Source organism: Lepidochelys kempii, chromosome 6, assembly GCF_965140265.1.
Source record: "Lepidochelys kempii isolate rLepKem1 chromosome 6, rLepKem1.hap2, whole genome shotgun sequence".
Classification (NCBI taxonomy): Eukaryota; Metazoa; Chordata; order Testudines; family Cheloniidae; genus Lepidochelys; species Lepidochelys kempii.
In genome coordinates, this window is record NC_133261.1 from 114,239,266 (window position 1) to 114,260,185 (window position 20,920).

General features: G+C 39.0%; 2 protein-coding genes across 9 annotated transcripts in view; one reads left to right on the forward strand and one right to left on the reverse strand.

Annotated features, from left to right (window-relative positions):
* KLC1 (kinesin light chain 1) overlaps nt 1–6,155 on the forward strand; it is a 62,779-nt gene extending 56,624 nt beyond the window's left edge. For all 4 annotated transcript variants that reach the window (XM_073349766.1, XM_073349768.1, XM_073349767.1 and 1 more), the window contains one exon: nt 1–6,155. In XM_073349766.1, the coding sequence (XP_073205867.1) occupies nt 1–66 (66 nt within the window). In that variant the 3' untranslated portion in view covers nt 67–6,155.
* The window catches only part of XRCC3 (X-ray repair cross complementing 3), a 24,775-nt gene continuing 9,923 nt past the window's right edge, over nt 6,069–20,920 (reverse strand). For all 5 annotated transcript variants that reach the window (XM_073349779.1, XM_073349780.1, XM_073349777.1 and 2 more), the window contains 4 exons: nt 14,437–14,649; nt 9,068–9,114; nt 7,833–8,101; nt 6,069–6,942 (listed from right to left, as the gene is read on the reverse strand). In XM_073349779.1, the coding sequence (XP_073205880.1) occupies nt 7,861–8,101; nt 9,068–9,114; nt 14,437–14,649 (501 nt within the window). In that variant the 3' untranslated portion in view covers nt 6,069–6,942; nt 7,833–7,860. The remainder of the gene's footprint in view (nt 6,943–7,832; nt 8,102–9,067; nt 9,115–14,436; nt 14,650–20,920) is intronic.

A 20,920-nucleotide genomic window follows, 5' to 3' on the forward strand; every position in this document is an offset into this window, starting at 1 on the left:
GAACGAAATAATTGTCTGACAGACTCAAGAGCTCTGAGTGCCAGTCACACTGATTTGGCACATTGAAGTTCTTGGACAGAAACTAGCTAAAATTTCTTTGTGAATAAAGAAGCACTGAGACTCTCAAAGCTTTGGTTCCTTATCAGTCTCTATAGGAACATCTAATTTGTAGACTCTTTTGCAATGGACTGCTGTTTTTACTTTTCTAAAATAGTAGTGACATTTTTAAACATAGTGTTAGTGGATATTTTCTTCTAAAGAGAAATGATATATATTGCTCATTGCACTGCTGTCATTCATGCTACGTATGTCGATTTCTGTTAACAGATCTGAATATCCCAGCAGCTGAAAACTGAAAAAATAGAAATGCATATAAAACATACCAAAATGCAAAGGAGTATAAAGGTTCTCTATATTGATATTTGAAAAAAGATTAAATGAAATGTGTAGCAGAAAATATATACAGTGCTTGAATGAGACAAGTGTCGGTTATGTGCATTACTGTATAAATTCAGAATGGGGTATACTGTATTGCTGTGACTTTGCCTTGCATGACTGAGAGTCACAATTTCAGATATCTTGCCTGAAAAGTAGAGCTTAAATATTGGATTCCTTAACCAGTAGATCTAGAAAATAAATTTTGTAATGGAAACACTTAGACTACCTTAACTATAGGTGGCATGCTTATCAATACCTGTAACTATGAAATTTCCTATCTTATTTATTTATGTAGGTCTTAAGGCCCAGTAATCAGTGGTAATCGTACAGTTCATTTTGATCAGGGGGAAATGGCAAACGTTTTGGCCTGTATTTTTTTTTTTACAGTAGATGCATATTGAAGCTGTGGGGTGCAACTGTCCCAGAGCAGCAGCTGCTGCTTTAATGCAAAATATTATGCCTCAGGTTGCTGACACTTTTCGTGCCTGTCCGCTGAAGTTCTTATCCCTTAGTTCTCTTTAGGCTAAAACTACTCCATTGTTTCTTCATGCTTGTTTCAACTCTTGCCTCTCTCCATAATAGTTGATGGCAACAGGAGCAAATGAAGCAGGTGACTGCATGCTAGGCTGTTATACTGTGGAATAGCTGCTGTGCAGAGGACCTACTTGTGAAACTCTCCACTTAAGTTTAATATGTTTAGGGCCCCATCAGAAGCACTAGATGCCCTTATTTGGCAGACATGTCACATTTTTGATCAGCCATCCTTTTTTAATCTGTATACAATTAATAGATATGCTGTCTGTATTCAGGCCTGCTGCTGGGACTAAGTATGTAATGTTTAAGTATCTTGTGAACACTAACATTTTCAGTTTGTTTTTTCTGTAAAATATGTGATTTTTAAAACTCCACACTTAGAATTTTGCAGGCAGGTGAAAACTGTTATTTACATGCAAGTGGAAGGAGAAGGTAAAAATGTGCATGTGTTTGTGAATATAGAGAAATAATTGAAATATACAGAACAAAAAGATAACTATGGGACAAGCTGGAATACTAATCCAAGACTAACACACATTGAGATAAGATAGAGGAAGGTAAACAATAAGTTTTGGTATTTGATCAGGCTGTGAAGAACTCACTAGACCGAATACTTTTATAACTGCTTGACCAACTTGCATCTGGTTTTAAAGCTTATTTTAATGACTGATGCAACAAGTTATATGTGTAATGCACTTATGTTTACTATGAGGTACTTCATTAGCATCTCTGTAAAGAAGAAAATTGTATATATGGTATACTTGCCATAAAAACAGTCCAGAAATGGAAACAAGATGCTGCTAATGTGTAGTGGTTTTAGCGCAGACTAGTGCAATTCATTGATGAACTTGAGAACAAATTGTTGCTCAGTTATTTTATAGATGTAGACATAATGTGGGCTCGAATTTTAATTTTTTTTTTAGAGATCTTATATTATTTTAATAAAACATCACATATATGTTTGGTGGATTCATAGTTCTCTGCACAAAGTTTGAAGTAAACTAGCTTTGCCCATGGAACTAAACAGCAGTTGCTGGGTGGGTAAGAAGATGGTATCCATTGCTAACTGATGGGCAGGCCACAGGGCTACCACAACTGCTTTGTGTCAGCTGTCCCTTTTGCAATGTCTACGAAGGATTTCTAGTGCAAAGGCCTGCCCTACAAGTCAGTCTTTGCTGGTATAGGAGGAGATATCACAGTAATAGTGGCCCAGAGGACTTTTTACAGGCCCTTTACATCCAACGTGACTTTCACCAATGTGAAGAGCACCTATAAAGGTATGACTTTGTAGAAAGGTAGCTATTCTAACCCAAAGATGACTTTGAGATTAGATATTTGGTGCAATCTAAGAACTTGTTTCCAAGCCTTTATCTTTCAAATTTGAATTAATGTTTTTGCAGCCTCTCAAAGAACTGGAACTTGTTGTGTAAATAGAAATCTGTTTAAATATTTAAAACTTAATTCAGACCTGCTTAACTATACATTTTATTAAATGGTCTTTAAAATTCAAAACTAGAGTATGTCAGACGCTGGTGTTAGTGGAATCTCAACTTTAGGTTTTTAAATAGCTCAATAAAATATTGTAGGTGGTACTATTAGTACTGTGCTTACAGATGTGACTTGCGTGCTTTATGTTATTTAAAGAAATCCTGTCAAGGAATCATAAGGTTAAAATGTTGACCTACTTTTCTATCCCACACCGCCTTCCCAAACAAAACCACTCTTTTAACAACTTGCAAAATCTATGTAATTTTTCTGTGGATTTTGGTATCAAACTTCCTTCTGTTTAAATGATCCAAAAAATTACTTTGCCAGTGTATGCATCTGTTTGTTTTTAAGTGGACTTCTGAGTTTACTTTTAAATAATCGTTGACACTTCCATTTTAATTTTTTTTGCCAGACTCTGTCATGTTGTGCACCATTTGCGATCAGGACTGTCACTATTTGTTCTTGATTGAAGATCTAATTAAATATTATGGTAAAATTTAGCAGTGATTCATAAGCTCCCTTTGTAGATGGGTGACTGAACTAGCAGTTTACTGTTTGTAAACGATGTCCCCAGTGGTAGCAAAGTATTTAAAACAAACTATGGATGAACTACGTTTGACATTTATTTTCATGCTTTTGTATTTTGTTAAGGATGAGTGGTAGTAATTCCAAAAGGTTTAAGCTTGAAGTATCTATGGTTAATCTGTACAGTTAAAGGATTCCATTGACTTAAAAAACAAAAGAGAAAACCAAGCAAGGTTGTGTTATGTATGTACTGTTAAAATGGGGTGTGCATGCAGTGCTTCATCTAATGGATGTTTACAGTATTTGATAGGTTCAAGTGTACAATTTTGTTTTTGTCAAGTTAGGTCACTTACTTTGTCTGAAAGCTGCTAAGTGTATGTATTGCATTTTAGTAATCAAAGTGTCTGCCTATATCAAAAGAATAAATATTGGAAGGAAAGCATGAACGTGTAAAGTTTAGTTTTATAGTACAGACTTTGCATTATGATAAAAATGTATTTTTGTAAATGCATGGGTATAAATACTCTTTAAAAAGTAAATGGTTAATTTGTGAGGGGAAGTTGTGAAAGTTTACATTTGTTTCAAATCATTTGTAGTCTGAGTACTTTGAGTGGAAGAGGTAAGTAGTGTATTTTTTTTGTTTTTTTAAAGTCGAGCTAAATGAAAAGTTACCCTCACATTCATCACCCTGAGTTCAGCAGCCCTAAAATACACCTTCTTGGTGAAAAAATGAAGGCTTACGTGATAGAGTGGCAAAACTCTTTATATCCCTGTAATACAATTGTTATGACTGCTTTAAAATAGGAATAAATTAAAAGATCATAGCTAAAATTCAGTGGTTAACATTCCACCTGCATTTTAAAGCACTGAAGATGCCTAGGACTGTAAAAGTATGGCAGATTAGTTCTACTTTGGTTTTGTTAATGTATACTAAGAACTACATACAATTTGATATAAAAAGAATACTAAAAATTGGTTAAATAATGAGGAATCTTCAACATCTCGATGTATTCATCAGACACTGTCTCCAACTTAAAGCTCTATGAAGTTTTTTAAAATTATGAAAAGTATTTTCCTATGTAACTTGGAGGCTGGTGTAACAAAATTAACAAATTAAGAATGCACAGCTCAAGTTCTATTAAATAACTAAGGGTATTTTGGTTTTGTTGGGTTGGGGAGGAAAATGAAGGTTAGTAACATCTTTTAAAGTAGAGCTCTGCTCAGATACAAAATTTGTATCTACATCTGGTCCACAGATATTAGCAGATTTTCAGGGCTCTGTCTTTAAGGATAGTAATGGACAAATTGGAGGATTGGGCCAAAAGAAATCTGATGAGGTTCAATAAGGATAAGTGCAGGGTCCTGCACTTAGGATGGAAGAACCCAATGCACCACTACAGACTAGGGACCGAATGGCTAGGCAGCAGTTGGGCAGAAAAGGACCTAGGGGTGACTGTGGACGAGAAGCTGGATATGAGTCAGCAGTGTGCCCTTGTTGCCAAGAAGGCCAATGGCATTTTGGGATGTATAAGTAGGGGCATAGCGAGCATATCGAGGGACGTGATCGTCCCCTTCTATTCGACATTGGTGAGGCCTCATCTGGAGTACTGTGTCCAGTTTTGGGCCCCACACTACAAGAAGGATGTGGATAAATTGGAAAGAGTCCAGCGAAGGGCAACAAAAATGATTAGGGGTCTGGAACACATGACTTATGAGGAGAGGCTGAGGGAACTGGGATTGTTTAGTCTGCAGAAGAGAAGAATCGGGAGATTTGATAGCTGCTTTCAACTACCTGAGAGGTGGTTCCAGAGAGGATGGTTCTAGACTATTCTCAGTGGTAGAAGAGGACAGGACAAGGAGTAATGGTCTCAAGTTGCAGTGGGGGAGGTTTAGGTTGGATGTTAGGAAAAACTTTTTCACTAGGAGGGTGATAAAACACTGGAATGCGTTACCTAGGGAGGTGGTAGAATCTCCTTCCTTAGAAGTTTTTAAGGTCAGGCTTGACAAAGCCCTGGCTGGGATGATTTAATTGGGGATTGGTCCTGCTTTGAGCAGGGGGTTGGACTAGATGATCTCCTGAGGTCCCTTCCAACCCTGATATTCTATGATTCTAATGTCACCTTTCCCTTTAAGTCCAAGTAAAAAAAAAAAAAAAAAATCTGTGGATTTAGATTACAAACGTTAGTTTTAAAACCTTCAAAGACTGATTTTGAGGGTGCTTGTGTTGATCTTAGCTCTCAAATACTGTACAGTATATTTCCAACTGTTGAAGGAGAAACAGAACCCTGAATTCCTTTCTTGAAGGGTAAGAACTGAAAAGCTTCAAAATAAAACAAAACCTTAATCGTAACAAATATCAGTAAATCACTGTGATTTAAATGCAGAACTTGTCATGAAGTTAAAGGTTAGGCTTTTTAACTAGATCTGTTGTGTTAACACTTTAGTTCCGTAAATGCACTTTTTTATACACCAGTGTCTTTACAGTGCACAGAATAACTGTCCTACCATTCTAATTTTCAACAGCAATCTGGTTCCAGAAGCATATCCTGTTACCACTGAATGTCTCTTTACTTTGTATCTGTTACAGAGCTATGGTTTGATTTGATGTTTATTTTCAAAGTGCAAAAATAAAATATTTACATGTAATCTTACAATAATTCTATGTAAAATAAAGATGGGTGTATTTATGCATTTTAGAATGTAAATCTTTCATGTAAAAACAACTTAGTCATGTATTTTTCCTGTACAGAAGCAAACCTCAGTTGTGAAACCCAAAGATTAATAAAGCTATAATAAGGGACAGTTCCTAAATAAAATGCATTTATTACATAAAAGAAAAAACTTCTGGAACAGCTGTGACTTACAATGGAGAGTTACAGTATGTTCCTGTATTGCTGATAATATTCTGCTGAAAAATAAGGAACACCCACAAAATAAATACTTAGCACTGTATACAGATCTGCTTTTCATGGGTTTTACACCACCTAACTTGTATTGAATTAAAGTGTAGTTCATAAATGCAATTTTAAGATATGTGAACCCTCTATACAGCTATAGCTGATGAAATAAAATACAGTAAAAAATTCTCTTAAACATTGACTTTATTTGACTGTATGATAAGTGCTTCACTGTACAGTGGAAGGTTTTTTTGTTTTAAACTCTAGAATCACTTTTTTTGTGGGTGCAGAAAGCTCAAGAAAATTATTATAAACTGTTGTAACCTGCAAGATCCAGGACTATATTTGGATGTTCAAATAAGGACTACTAATTGACTGTCCTGTGGGGTAATTTCAAAGAGGTATTAAATCACTAAATCACTGGGATAAGAGGGAATGTAATGTTTTTGAATGTTAGAATTCTTGATGTCTGATTTGTGTCCATTTATTCTTTTACGTAGAGACTGTCCAGTTTGGCCAATGTACATGGCAGAGGGGCATTGCTGGCACATGATGGCATATATCACACTGGTAGATGTGTAGGTGAACGAGCCTCTGATAGTGTGACTGATGTGATTGGGCCCTATTATGGTGTCCCCTGAATAGATATGGGGACACAATCGGCAACGGGCTTTGTCGCAAGGATAGGTTCCTGGATTAGTGTTTTTGTTGTGTGGTTGCTGGTGAGTATTTGCTTCAGGTTGGGGGGCTGTCTGTAAGCAAGGACTGGCCTGTCTCCCAAGATCTGTGAGAGTGATGGGTCATCCTGCAGGATAGGTTGTAGATCCTTGATGATGCATTGGAGAGGGGGCTGAAGGTGACTGCTAGTTGCGTTCTGTTATTTTCTTTGTTGGGCCTGTCCTGTAGTAGGTAACTTCTGGGTATTCTTCTGGCTCTGTCAATCTGTTTCTTCACTTCAGCAGGTGAGTATTGTAGTTGTAAGAATGCTTGATAGAGAGCTTGTAGGTGTTTGTCTCTGTCTGAGGGGTTGGAGCAAATGCAGTTGTATCATAGAGCTGGGCTGTAGACAATGGATCGTGACAATTAGACGTCAAGAATTATAACATTCAAAAACCAGTTGGAGAACACTTCAATCTCTTTGGTCACTCAATTACAGACTTAAGTGGCAATTCTTCAACAAAAAAAACTTCAAAAACAGACTCCAATGAGAGACTGCTGAATTGGAATTAATTTGCAAACTGGATACAATTAACTTAGGCTTGAATAAAGACTGGGAGTGGATGGGTCATTACACAAACTAAAACTATTTCCCCATGTTCCTCACATGTTCTTGTCAACTGCTGGAAATGGCCCACCTTGATTATCACTACAAAAGGTTCCCCCCCCCGCCCTCCTCCTGGTCATAGCTCACCTTACCTGATCACTCTTGTTACCACACACACTGTAACACCCATTGTTTCATGTTCTCTGTGTATATACATCTCCCCACTGTATTTTCCAATGCATGCATCCGTTGAAGTGAGCTGTAGCTCACGAAAGCTTATGCTCAAATAAATTTGTTAGTCTCTAAGGTGCCACAAGTCCTCCTTTTCTTTTTATAAACATGGTATTTCCCTGCTAGAGTCAGCATTTGAAAGTACAGCTGGCCTACTTCAGTAAGTGTTTAAAGCAGGCCAGCATTTAGTACAGGCTGCCTCCCAAAGATGCAGGTAATATTTTGTTAAGATCCCTTCTTTTCCAAGATAGGTGCATCGAGGTGGAAACCTAACTGAACCTAAAAGTAGGTACAGAAATCTATTCTCTATCACTGCTTCTGTATTTTCTCAGAATATGGTTATAAAAATGTATTGTCCAAGTAACATTTTCCATATACATGTTAGGCATCTTTTTTTCTACAGATGAAAAAAAATTAGGCAAATGGCTTCTTGATTCACAATCTTTTATATCTACCTTTGGAGTATATAGATATGTAACATTTTCACAGGGGGGTTTTCACTTTTACTCCTTTCACACCTTCCAAATTTACTGCATAGCAGCAAAAGGACTGAGGGAGATGAGGAGCAAAAACCACACTTAAAGTCCTCAAAACACTTCCAGTGTGCTGTAATGCACCTCCAGGTGACTGTTCTGATTGTGTTGTTCGACTGGCCATCAATCTCATCAACAGTTGGTTGGACCAGGTTAGCCCAAGTGCTGGAGAAACATTCTTATCCAATAAGCTAGAAGGAAACAATGTTTTATAAGTTTTTGCATGCATGAAACATAAGATGCTTCACACTAAATTGCTAATTCATTTTAAGTAGACATACGTTAGAAATTACACTTCAACTATAAGTAGCTGCAATGCTTCACAGAGATGGCACTTGTCTGGACAAATCCTCTCAAACAATTTTCAGCCACTTAAAATACAAATTACAGGGCCATCTACCCTGGGCTCCATCAGAGGCAACATTACATAGGGTAGGGTAGATTTAACACCCTCAATTTTTTTTTCTTGATTTGTTGTTTATAAAATTTGTTTTAAAGGAAAGTGGAAATAACCTTCCAGTAGCCAGGGAATAACCTGCCCAAAGAAGAAGTTTCTCCCTGTCCCCTGTCAACAATGTCATGCCCTTGAAACACAAAATTTATATCTCCTCTTCTAAAAATACGACCTTATGTCTGTGGGAATGTTCTCATTCATATAAATGTCAAGGCCTTACTTAAATCCTACTAATCTTTTGGCCTCAAAGGTATCTTGCAGCAATGAAGTTCTGCTGGTTAATTATATCTTTACATTTTTTAAAACAAAACAAAACAGGATTTTAATAAAGTTTTAAATTTATATGGAAAGTGACAACATCCACAGTTACATCAGACAGACAAGAGAAGATATAATCCCACATGTGCTGGAGTGTAAACCAATCACTAATACCTAATGATTAAAAAAAAATATCTCCTAGGAGCAGATTATTCCATAATTGTATCCCATAGGATTTCTTCCACTTTCCTCCAGAGCTGGTACTGGTCACTGTCAGAAACAGAATGCTAGATAAGATGACCCCTGGTCTGATGTGGCAAGGTAATTCCTATGTTCCTATATATTATACTGAGGATAAACTGACAAAAGAAGAAAGAGTGCAGGGTTAAATCTTCCTTGTGTGTGTGTACTATTATTACATTTCAGTTTATGGAGAACTACTTACCCAAAATTGCTCTGAGAAACATCTGTCTCATCCACTGCATCCGTTACCTAAGTAATAAACAGATTTTGAATGAAGTTGTACTGTGAATATATATTTGTATTTACCCAAGGAAAGGTGGGGAAAGAGGGTGACACACACAAAAGACCTTATATTGAATCACAATTACTTAAGCTAAATTAAAAAAAACAAAACAAAAAAACCCAACCCTTAGTTATCCAGGCTGAAATTGAAGGGGTACTATGGGGTATAAACTTAGTCCTAAACACTGTAACTATTCACTAAGTCACAGCTTGTACCAATCTATTAATTAAAAATTAAAAAGGGCCATAGAATAGTTTCACTAGATAGTACCATCATCTGAAGAACTATAAAAGAATAAACCCAATTTTACATGTGTGTAAGTGAAGACACTGAGTGAGTGATTACGTGACTTGCCCAAGTTCACAAACTCAGACTGGGGGTAGAGCCTGGAATAGAACTCAGGTGTCCTGCCTCCCAGGAATGCATCTCAACCACATTAATTATCTTCCAAGATGAAACATATAAAAAATCTTTGTTCTTAACATCTTTCTGTTGACAAAAGCACATTAAGTTAAAAGAGTTGTTGTGTTTGTATGTAGCCCTTAGTATACACTAGGATTTTTTTCTTAGAAGCACAGCTTGAAGATACAGATGAGAAAAAAATTATTACATTCACAGCTCCCTCCTGTAGCTACAATTTTTGTAGCCTACTGGATATGCTACATGTCTTATTTTAAAAGGAGTCCAGTTAGTTATTTTTAAAAAACTTTTTAATTAAAAATGCATTTGCTTTCTGGATCCTGACCTCCTCCTCAGAGGACTGGACTGCATTTCTCTCTCAGCAAATACCAGAGACAGTTCAGACTGTCCATGAGGCTTCACCCTTCCACCCTTGTGTCAGATTCTATCTCCAGCATTTTAAGCAGAACGGCAATCCAGCATTCCCAGCTTCTAAAGATGAATTTGAGATTACAGCAAGCAAACAACAGTCCCGATCTCCCAATTCGTCTTTGCCTTTGGGGTCTGAAATTTCAGGAGCCTTTTCCCCAAATGAGCCCATCCACTGGGCTTCTGCACTTCACTTGTTTCTTTTTACAGCAGAGCAGTCCAAATGGAGCAATTCAAAGGCTAAGAGATGCTCAAGCTGCTACGAGACCCTTTCTGGACATTTGGAAGGGTAGTTCTTCCACAATTGCTCCCTATCTGCAGAATCTTGCTTTGCCAGGAAGAGAGACTTTGTCTACATAAATCTGGGACCTGTGCATCCCACCACATCAGCAAAGACTCCTCTAAAGACAATTTCTCAAGGGCACATTGGTTCTCTTCAGTTCTTGGGAGTCAAACCAGACCTGCCTGAGCAATTTCTTCAGTCCTAAGGTCAAAATACTACTTGGAACTGAGGGGTCCAATCCACCTCTAAACACATAAAGCACTACAGTTCAATCTCAAGTTCTTAAGTGATGGAGTCACTTGGAAGAAATCTAGCATACTTTCTGATTCCTTTGCAAAAGGAAGTTCCTTCTGCAAAAAAGATTTCCTAAACAGCCAAAAGCATAGGAAAATAACCCAATAAAGCATTCCAAATCCAAAGGTGCTCCCCAAAGATGGAGGACTTTGGACCAAAATAACAAACAAGAGAAATTCCTCCCCCAGACTATTGCTGCAATATCTAGGAAACTTTTTTTTAAGCACACCTACACAAATTGTCGATCAGTACAAAATATTACCCATTCAACCTTTCCTTTCCTCCCAGAATGTTCAGTAATAAGTACCTGGCTGAGGAGCCTGTAGGCTACTCTACATTCATTTTTAGACTACACATTCGTCAGAAGATAGTCCTTAAGGATGTCCCTCTTCGGGTAGCATATAGCCAAATGGAAATCAGTCTATTTGGGACAGGTCAGTGCAAACCTTAGGGTTCTCTAACCTATGCTCGGGCCAGAGCCAATCTACTGTTCCATGATTCTCAAGACAGATCTAACCAGCACTCAAACTACCTCCGATGCAGAGCAGAGAATCTTCTCAATGCAGAAGAGTTTTGAAAAGATACATACTTGTCCTGCCCTTGCCTCCTTGTCAGACACCTTATTTGCAGCATAGCTGCCCCAGAAAACCCTGGAAAAACGGCCAAAAAGAGCTGACTCCACAATGCACAGTCCCATTCTAAAGGATATCCAAGGGGCCAGTGGCAGAATCCATGACAAGGCTCTGCAGGAACTGCACTGTAGAGGAGACCAGGACAGAAGGTCCTAGAGCAGTGGTCCCCAAAATTTTTACCTCATGCCCCCCTTTACCCCCGTCGGTGTCCCATCCCCCCAAGCCGGGAGCGGGGCAGCAGCTCCCGGGGAGGGGATGCGGACAGGGGTAAGGGGACCAAGCCTGGGCTACAGCTGGGGGCAGGGCCAGGAGAAGAGCCTCGGCCAGGGACCTTGGCCAGTAGCCAGGGCCTGGGGCCAGCAGCAGATCCCTGAGCACAGGGCCGGCAGCCAGGAGCGGAGCTGGGCAGCACTCCCTCCCTGCCGCCTGTGGGGGCTGGCCTGGGCTCCAGCCTCACCCCCCCAAATGTTCTTCCACACCCCAATAGGGGGGCACACCCTACAGTTTGGGGACCTGTCCTACAGTAAGTGCTGAGGCTTGAGGGGGCTTCACATCCCCAGAAATCCACTATGTTTAGGGCCTGAATCATGCTTCTGAGTACAGATTCTACCAAGAATTCAAAGGAAACTTGAGGGAAGCCTCAGCTTCACACCTCCTGTGTCCTCTCCAGAGGTGGTTCTAGTGGGGAGAAGGTCTCATCTTATAGAAATAACTTGTCATTTTCTAGTACAGCCATTTAAAATTAACAGCAGCTTAGTGAAGCAGAGCCCTAGGTTTAGGTTTATCAATCTTATCATGGACTAAAGTTAAAGGGATGCTACCATCAACTTGCTGAATCATTTCTGTTTGAAAATATTGTAATATTGTTACAAGTGACAATAAAATTATTAGATCTTGTAGCTTGTAGTATTGTTACAAGTGATCCCTAAAATTATTAGATCTGAAAGACGTTGCCTATCTAAGGCTTTTTTTCTGCTGCCCACCACTGTAGTATTCCAAGTGCCTTCCATGTAAAATCAATGGCATTACCTGACTTCATGGAGTATCTAGCACTTCTCCTTTTTTCAGGATAAAAATATGGGGGTTTTTTTGTTTTGATCCTTTAGATTTTCTTTCCTTTCCTTAGATGGTGGTACAAGGAGGTGTCACCATTGTGTCATCATTATAGAGGAAAAAAAATTTGAAGACAGTTTTGCAGTGTTTTTTAAAAGGTGGTCAGATTCTGGCTTTGCCCAATCTCTTCTGGAAGTTTGTTTCATAGTAGGTCCCTTTGACTGAGAATGTTTTATCCCAAGCTCTCACAAACTTCATCCTGGGCTTCATTTTCTGGATTGTCTCAGAGGACTGCAGCTGTCACGATAGTTCATAGACAGAATTTTTGTCTTTAATGGAGTTGGAGTTTGATCCACTAGTTGCTTTGTTGATTAGGACCAGAACCTTAAATTGGCATCATAAGTTGACTGGGAGCCCATGGAGGGACTTCAGCATAAGCCTCTTGTACTCCAGGCAGCCTCCTAAACCACAGACATGCAGACAGCCACATTTTGTAACAGCTAGAGCTGATGCACTGTCTTCACATTCAGCTTCAGATACAGTGAATTACAGTAATCCACCCTAGATGTGACAAATGCATTGACCATTGCCAGGTTCTTGTTCAGAAGAAAAGGAAAAAGTTACCTAAGAAACTGGAGATGAAGCTAGTTTTTTTAGATACTGATGGTACAAGGTCATCTAAGTTTAATGAGTCAGACTAGAAGCCAAAGCTTCACACTATTTTGATGGAGGCTTTATGTTATCAATGGAAGGTAGAAACAATGTCTTGGCTAGTTCTTCAAAATGCTTCCCCTCTCTGACTAGCATCACTTTGGTCTTGCTGGGTTCAGCTTGAGCCAGCAGACCTTCATCCAAGAACCAATGTCTTGTAGGTATTCTGCCATTTTAGTAGTGACAGTAGTTGCATGAATTGTGAATGAGATATATAGTTCAGTGTCATTAGCAGTGTTGGCAGCTGGGTCGATAACATCTCCTATCTCATTAGATATTGAAGAGAAAATGGGATAGTACCGGTCCCTGTGGGACCCCTTCAAAGTTAGCGTAAGTGAGAGAAATTATCTTTTTTTTCAGTCTGATCACTTTGTGCAGTTTACAATGCTTTACATATGGTTACTTTCACTTTCTCCTCTATATACTTTCACTTTCTCCTCTTCTCCTCCACTTTCTCCCTTAGCAAAAAACGACCCTTGCAAACATTAACAGCGGAGGAGCAAAAACATTTATAAAAATAATTTTTAAAAAAATTTCAGGACATTATTTAAAGCCCACCTTATTAGCAACTGGAACATTTCAGTTAGTCATTATGATGAAGTTGATAATATCCCTTTAAAACAAGACAATTTTCTCACTCAAGCAGCCCTTTTTTCCTAATGTACTGAGCACTAACTTGCAAAATCAGATTTTTGGGACCTGGGACCTCTAGGCACTACCGTGATACAAATAACAATAAAAACTGTCTCCAAAAGTGTTCCAAAAATATTAGTAGGAAAAAACCAAGCTAAAAACAGATCAAGCTGCATAAGCAAGTTTAAGATCCAATGCTTCGTCCCAATTTTAAAGAAAATATTTCCATTAGTTCTCTGTACTGATTGTTCCCTTTTGGCTCATTCTAGTTTCTTTTAATACCTCAAATATTTTTTTAAAAGTAAGATTATTTTCCTACATATGTTACTCAAAAAATTAAGCTTATGACTTCCTTGGACCAACGTTAAGTGGATTAAGTTCCACATCACAAAGTCACCATAATGGCCACTGGTACTGCCTGGGTTGTACGTGTTCTGTTGATAGAGGCCTCCAGAGCTATCATAAATTGACTAGATGTAATAAAAACCTAAAATGTTGGAGAGGAAAATATTAGGACATACTGACTTTCCTAGTTCTTATATAGGTTTTTCAGTTTCATGGGAGAAGGAAATTGTTGTATTAATACAAATATGTTTTCACTTCCAGAATGTATCAATTGGCTTGTATAACATTCCTACAAATACTTTCAGGCCAACAGATGTCTCAATACTAGTGAATTTGTTTCTGTATGATAAAACTCCTCCATTAATCCTTAAAATGATCATAGACCAAAAGTGTGTGATCAAAAAGAATACTGTCAGGTTCATTTCTGTTTGTGGTTCTTTTCAAGAAGTCTCTTTTATTTTGTTTGTTCAACGGTTCTGCAGAGTAGGAAATAATTTCTGGTTTCATACCTGATTAATGCATAGTATTGGCGTTCTGAATCTACTGCTTAAACTGTGAAGTTTTGCTCCGAATGTCTGCAGATATCTGGCTTTCATAACTGAATCTTTTGCGCCAAATTCACATCGAAACAAAGCAGCCATAGAATCAATGACCACCAAACGCACCATGCCTCTTGAGAGCAGTACGGAAATCCTTTTAGCAATGCAGTTGTAGAATGTGTCCTACCACAAAATACAAACATTCAATATTAGAACTAGTTAGAATGCTGGTACCTATAAAATTTTAAGACAGATACCTGTCATTTCACTGCTTGGCTCTGTGGTTATTTATGGGAGGTTACATTCATAAGCCAAGATTATGGATCTTTGACACAATTGTATTCTTCTGTGTAGGTCTGGCTGTCTTGCTTGTGACTACTTTTAACAAACAAACAACCCTCCAATAAAAAAGGATCAACTGCAGCACTAGTTTACACCACATACAGCCTAGCACAGTCAAGTAAATGGAGCTGCACAACACATAATAGGTCAAGAAAAAGGTTGGCCTGGATTTTTGAGTCACGTATAGAATTCCAGTGTTACCTAAGAACATAATAGTGCAGTCCTACTCCATGGCCACTCTGCATTCATTTGAATGTTGAGGAGTTAATTCAAGGCTAGCATAAGTCATCAGAGTATTGATAAATGAGAAAAGACCGTGTTCTTTCATCAAAGGAATTGAGATAGTACCATATACAGCTATTATATCAGACCCTCTATTAACCAAAACTCCTGGTAAAAGTTAGTAACACCTGAAACTCCTGTTTCCTCCCCCATTGATAAAAAATTCCATCATCTGAATGTTTCTGAAGTCCCCAAAATATTTTAGATAGAAGTTACACTCCACTGGGTACTTAGTAGTTTAATTTTCTTCTATCACATGTAACACTTGTTCATCTTAGCAAAGAGGGAATTCTCTTGACACCCTTGCACTGTTCTTGTGGAAGACACCATTCTTCACACATAAATACGAATACACAGTTAAAGATTTATAAACATTCTGCCAGGATTAGAGGTTACACACTGATGACTTTCTACATTCCATGTCTGTCAAAATTAGACTGAATTTCTTGGAACTGGATTATAGTAGGTTTCACCTTACTGAACTGATTTGCTCTTCCCACAAATATCATCAGAACTATGTGTTTCTAACTGTTGAAAAGAATTCATTCAGCAGAATAGATGACCTCTTTAGAGAGACGACTTACTATGTTCACAGTACACTAAGGGTGGTCTACACTGCATTGGAGAGGTGACTGCAGTTTAGGGAGCCATTGCCATGAGTTTTAATTTAGCTACTGCAGCTAAAAATAGCAGTGAAGATTTAACAAAACAGACCCCAGCACCAGTTAACAACATGAGGACGTACCCAGAGTTCTGGGTGTGCTTGTACAGCCCGTGCTGTAGCCTGTGTTGCCTTACCTTCACTGCTATTTTTAGCTGCACTACCTAAATTAAAGCTAGCATAGGTATGCCCACCTGAGCTACAATCGCAGCTCTGATTGCAATGTAGACATACTCTTAGTGGAACATCTGTCAGGTTCTAACCATTTCCAGTTATCAAAAAATACTTTGGTCTTTTTGTTAACATCCAAAACTTACTCTCATCAAGGACACATGAACAACTGGATTGTTCAGCATGCAAGATGTCAAAGGTTTTGACAAGGAAGGGAGTGGAGGATGTAAAATAAAATAGAGATTGTTCCATTTCATAGTGCAGCCAACAAAGTTGGATTGGGTTTTTATTTATTTATTTTTAATAGTTTCTTACTTTCCCCGAGACAAGCAGATTTTCACACACAGAGTACAGATGCCAGCAATGACTGTCTTTTTTGGGCAGGGAGGAGAAGCAGCACCAGGAGCAGCTGTCACTGGAAAAATGTGTATGCTTTAGGTTTAAATTTTACTTCTATTGCTGCAATTTATTGCCTTGTCAGTATGTGTAACATTTATTATTTGAGGGGATACTTTGGTTCTATGTATATCCTATTATAAGATGTTTCTCAGAACTCCTGCTGTTATTGTGCAGACTGTCTCCATGATAAATGCATTTTATAATTTCATAGGACTGGAATAAAATCTTTACCATTGTTTCCCAACATAGGAGGGCCAATTGTTGTGTGGACTGCAACAAATGTGACATTTAGATTAGAATTTGCAATATTATCAGCATATACAATGTGTTCTTATATTTACTTTAAACCAGAATGTTTAAAATACTGATCTAGTACTTTGAACAAATGTTATTTTTAACCTTTAGAGCCCATTAGAAAATGAAGGTTACTTATCCACAACCAGAGTTCTTTGAGATGAGCCTCTGGATAGTCACACTTCTGGGATGAAGGTGCCTGAGCTGGAAGCTTCTGGAACCTTCTGGAAAGCAGTGTCCACTGGGGTTACTTGCACCTCCTCCTCGCTCCCAACCTGGAGAGTTCTGAGAGTATAAAAGGGGAAATATCCAAGTCACCCCTCAGTTTCTTCCACTAATTTGGGAATTCCTAACCTGAGACTCTGAAGAAGTGGAGAAAGTGGGCTGGGAGTGCGAATATGCAGAGGCTTATCTCGAAGAACTCTAGTTTTAGGTAAGTAACTTTCATTTCATCTTCAAATGGCCTTTGCATATTCCTACTTGTGGGAGTGTAGCAAGCAGTAAAATGCCCAGGAAAGGGGACTGTGTTCTAGGTAAACAAGGGTCAACAGGACTGCCAAACAAGCATCAGCTTTGGATGCCAGGTTGAGAGGAACAGAAGTGACCAATCTTGCTCTCCCAAAACAAGTCTTAATGATGGAATATTTTTGCTAAAAACACATATAGCTGCAGTATCCAGTGTTCTTGTAGCTGTGTTGGGCCCAAGATATTTGAGAGAAAAGGTGGGTGAGAATTATTTTATTGGATCAACTTCTGTTGGTAAGAGAAATTTTAAAGCTTACATGAAGCTGAAAAACTCTGTGTAAGCTTGAAAGCTTGTTTCTTTCACCAACAGAAGTTTGTCCAATAATAGATATCACCTCAGCACCCTGTCTCTCTAATTTAGCTGCAGTATCAGTCATGCAACACGATCTGATGATGACAGCATGAGGGCATGCCACAGACATGGTCTCTGCTCTGGATGAAGACTGACAACTTCCAGGACGTTGAAGTTGTGTCAGGTCATGACAATTGTAAAACACAATGTGACAGATGGACAACCTTTAGCTCCTCGTGTGAGCTCCATTTCTCCAAAGGATTGGGGAAACTTGTAGATAAGCTTTGGCCTGATGTATATAATGACAATGTTCTCTGAATATGCAAAAATATGATACCTGCTTCCCTGAATATAAAAGAGGCTCAGGGATAGAAACAGTCTAGTGGTCTGAAAGAGATGGAAATCGCAGACGTCTTAGATTCTTGGGATGGAGATGCGGGCAAGGCCACCTGTTCTGTAAGAATGCAATTTAAAGAAGTTACTGAAATACAAGCCTAATGACTATCTGAGTATCAAGAATGGCATCTCCACTTAAACAGTGTAAAATAACAGTTGAGAAGGACCTTATCAGATCTACTCACTTAAGAGATGACCAGATCGGAGATCTCTTTCAAGCCATAGATCAGATCTGACTAATCAAAAATTCATGTTTTTTCACTAGATTCTTTTTGACCTCAGCTTAACACTCACAATCAAGACACCAAGCAATCTAGAATCAAGATGTCAACCAGAGAAACTCTGAACCTTGGTGGAGACTCCCACCTCATCTCACAGGCAGGGGACTCAGTAGTTTGGAAAAAATGACTTTATAAACATTAATATCATAGTGTAAATGCCCCCAATGGTCTGGAAAGCCTGGGGCTAAGCCAATCCTGATTACAGGACAAGCCACATTGGGGTTGAATCAGCTAATCTAATATAAAAGACAGCAGGATGCTGCAGATGTGGGGCTGGTTGAGAGAGTAACTGAAATTGCCAGAGGCAGGAAACCTATTGAATAAGCAGAAGAAAGATCTCCAAGCAGGGAAGCCTGGGTGAGACCTTCTCCAAGAAGCAAGGTAGAGACTGAGACACAGACCTCATGAGTTTATATTTTGTTCTTCGAGGACTGTGTGTCATTTTTGATTACTGTGTGAGAGACTGAACAGGAGTTGAGGTCCAGAGGGCAAGAGTATGACCAAAAACTAAATAAAGAGGATCCTTTGTGGGGATTGCTTTAAATTTCTTTTAAACTTGGTGAGTTCTTAAAGGGACCTGAAGAAGGGAAAACAGGAGCAAGACACTGTGAAGGCACCCATGGCCACAAGGGGGCACTTAGAAGGCAGCCAACCCTATGACATCTCTATGATATTGATGACAGAATTGCCAATCTTTAACCATGGCTAATGATAGCAACTTGGTACCAACTGGAGCAACATTTTTTTTTTTAAATCATCTCTTAATTCAGTAGAATAAGGGTCAACATATAGTTAAGTTCCTGCTCTTGGTGCAGGAAAAGAGTGCGATATTCATGTTAGGATGTGTTTGACTTTGGATCACAACCATACGCAAGCATTGTTTTCCTGTTGGGAATTAACTGGTATTTACCCACTTGTGGAACAAAAGAATATAAAATGGAGCCTGGTTTCAGAGTAACAGCCGTGTTAGTCTGTATTTGCAAAAAGAAAAGGAGTACTTGTGGCACCTTAGAGACTAACCAATTTATTTGAGCATAAGCTTTCGTGAGCTACAGCTCACTTCATCGGATGCCGATGAAGTGAGCTGTAGCTCACGAAAGCTTATGCTCAAATAAATTGGTTAGTCTCTAAGGTGCCACAAGTACTCCTTTTCTTTTTGTAAAATGGAGCCCTCGCTAATGCACTTGTACTGTTCAATGAAAATTCTTCTCAAAAAAATCTACCAATAATCTTTCACTGGTAGGTGAGATATTAGACCCATCCAATGAGGACAGTGAATTTTTTTTAAGAGGAAATTTCCCTGACAACTGGTTTGAGCAAACCCCTCTTGAGTGATCTGTGTAACATACTCACATAATGCTGTCCATTACAAATTTAGACAGATTTGGATTTTATGAAGGGAAGAAAAGCCTTGCAAGTCAGAGAAATAGCTCTCAGCTCCCGTATCTTTATGTGGAATCACATCTTTCACTGAGATCACAAACCTTGGAATGGATGGAAATCAAGTTGAAGAAGCCCTTGCTTACATCCTCTAGGAGTGCTACTGCAGATGGCAGGAAGGTGATAAGGGAACTCCCTGGGGGCATGTTCGTACTCTGTCTTATGAAATAAGGCATCTGGAAAATACTGAGCGATTACGAACACCTGAGCATCAAGAAAAGGCAGCAAAGTCATACAGTGCCTTGGTGAGACCTCATATATAGCATGGTATTTAAAGGTATCACATAACTGTGCTAGTAAGGAATCTCTACACTACAGGAAAATTTTCAGGTCTAAAATATATCAAGGCTTCAGTGATCACACATCTTCTAAATTCGCATGAAAATACCCTTGTTTGTGCCAACTACTAGAAAAGAACCACCCAGCCACGCTACTGAGGGTAAAGTCTATTCCCAAACAGACACCCAACCATTCAATGAGAATAATCATGACAGGTAGGCATTTAATGGAACACTTGCTACCACAGAAATGCCTCGGGGTATTGCTAAAGGTCTTCTTTGATGCAGAGGTATATGTAAAGAGACATGTGACCATGGCAAAGAATGGGAATACTGGAATATTCCTGGAAATTAGAGTTCTGCCTCTGGAATTGTGATGGGGTGTACAAACCCCACACTGGAGAAGTAGGGGCTAAGGAGCTCCTCTGGGCCCAGGCAGCCCCACCCCACTGCACCTGTAAAGCCTGTCCATGGTGGAAGTAGAGCTTAAAAATGGAAGCAGAGTAGCTCAATGGAAGACAGATGAATAGAGCCCTGCACCAATACAAAAATTGTATCCACATCCAATCCGCGATCTGCAAAAATGCAACACCTTTCTCCTACAGAGGCTGTGTAGCAAAAATCTTCAGATCTGTGACTCTCAGAATCAATAGAACTGAGATAGGTATAGTACCCTTACATCCTAAGGAAGCCTTTGATCATAGCGTCAGTTCTCAGCCTGCCAGATTCTCATAAATCTGGTTCTGGGCAGCTAAATTAGTCCTTAGGAACCTAAGAGAACCTCAACAGTTCCTGCCCAAAACCAAGTGAACTCACAATTTCTGGAACAGGTAAACTGAGTTTTACAATTTCTGATAGTAAAAGAGTCTAAGAATGGATTGGTCCATCTCTTCTCGCATACAGGGCGAGGGTCTGATAGATGGAGCATTGAAATGGGAAAATCTCCCAGGCAAGCAGGGTTCACACACACAGAGAGAGAGAGAGAGAGAGAGAGAGAGAGAATGTGTGTGTCTGAAAAAGGCCAAACAGGAAGCATAATGTGAAAACTATCCTCTAACTGAGAGATCCACCATTTCAGATCTGATCAGAAGCT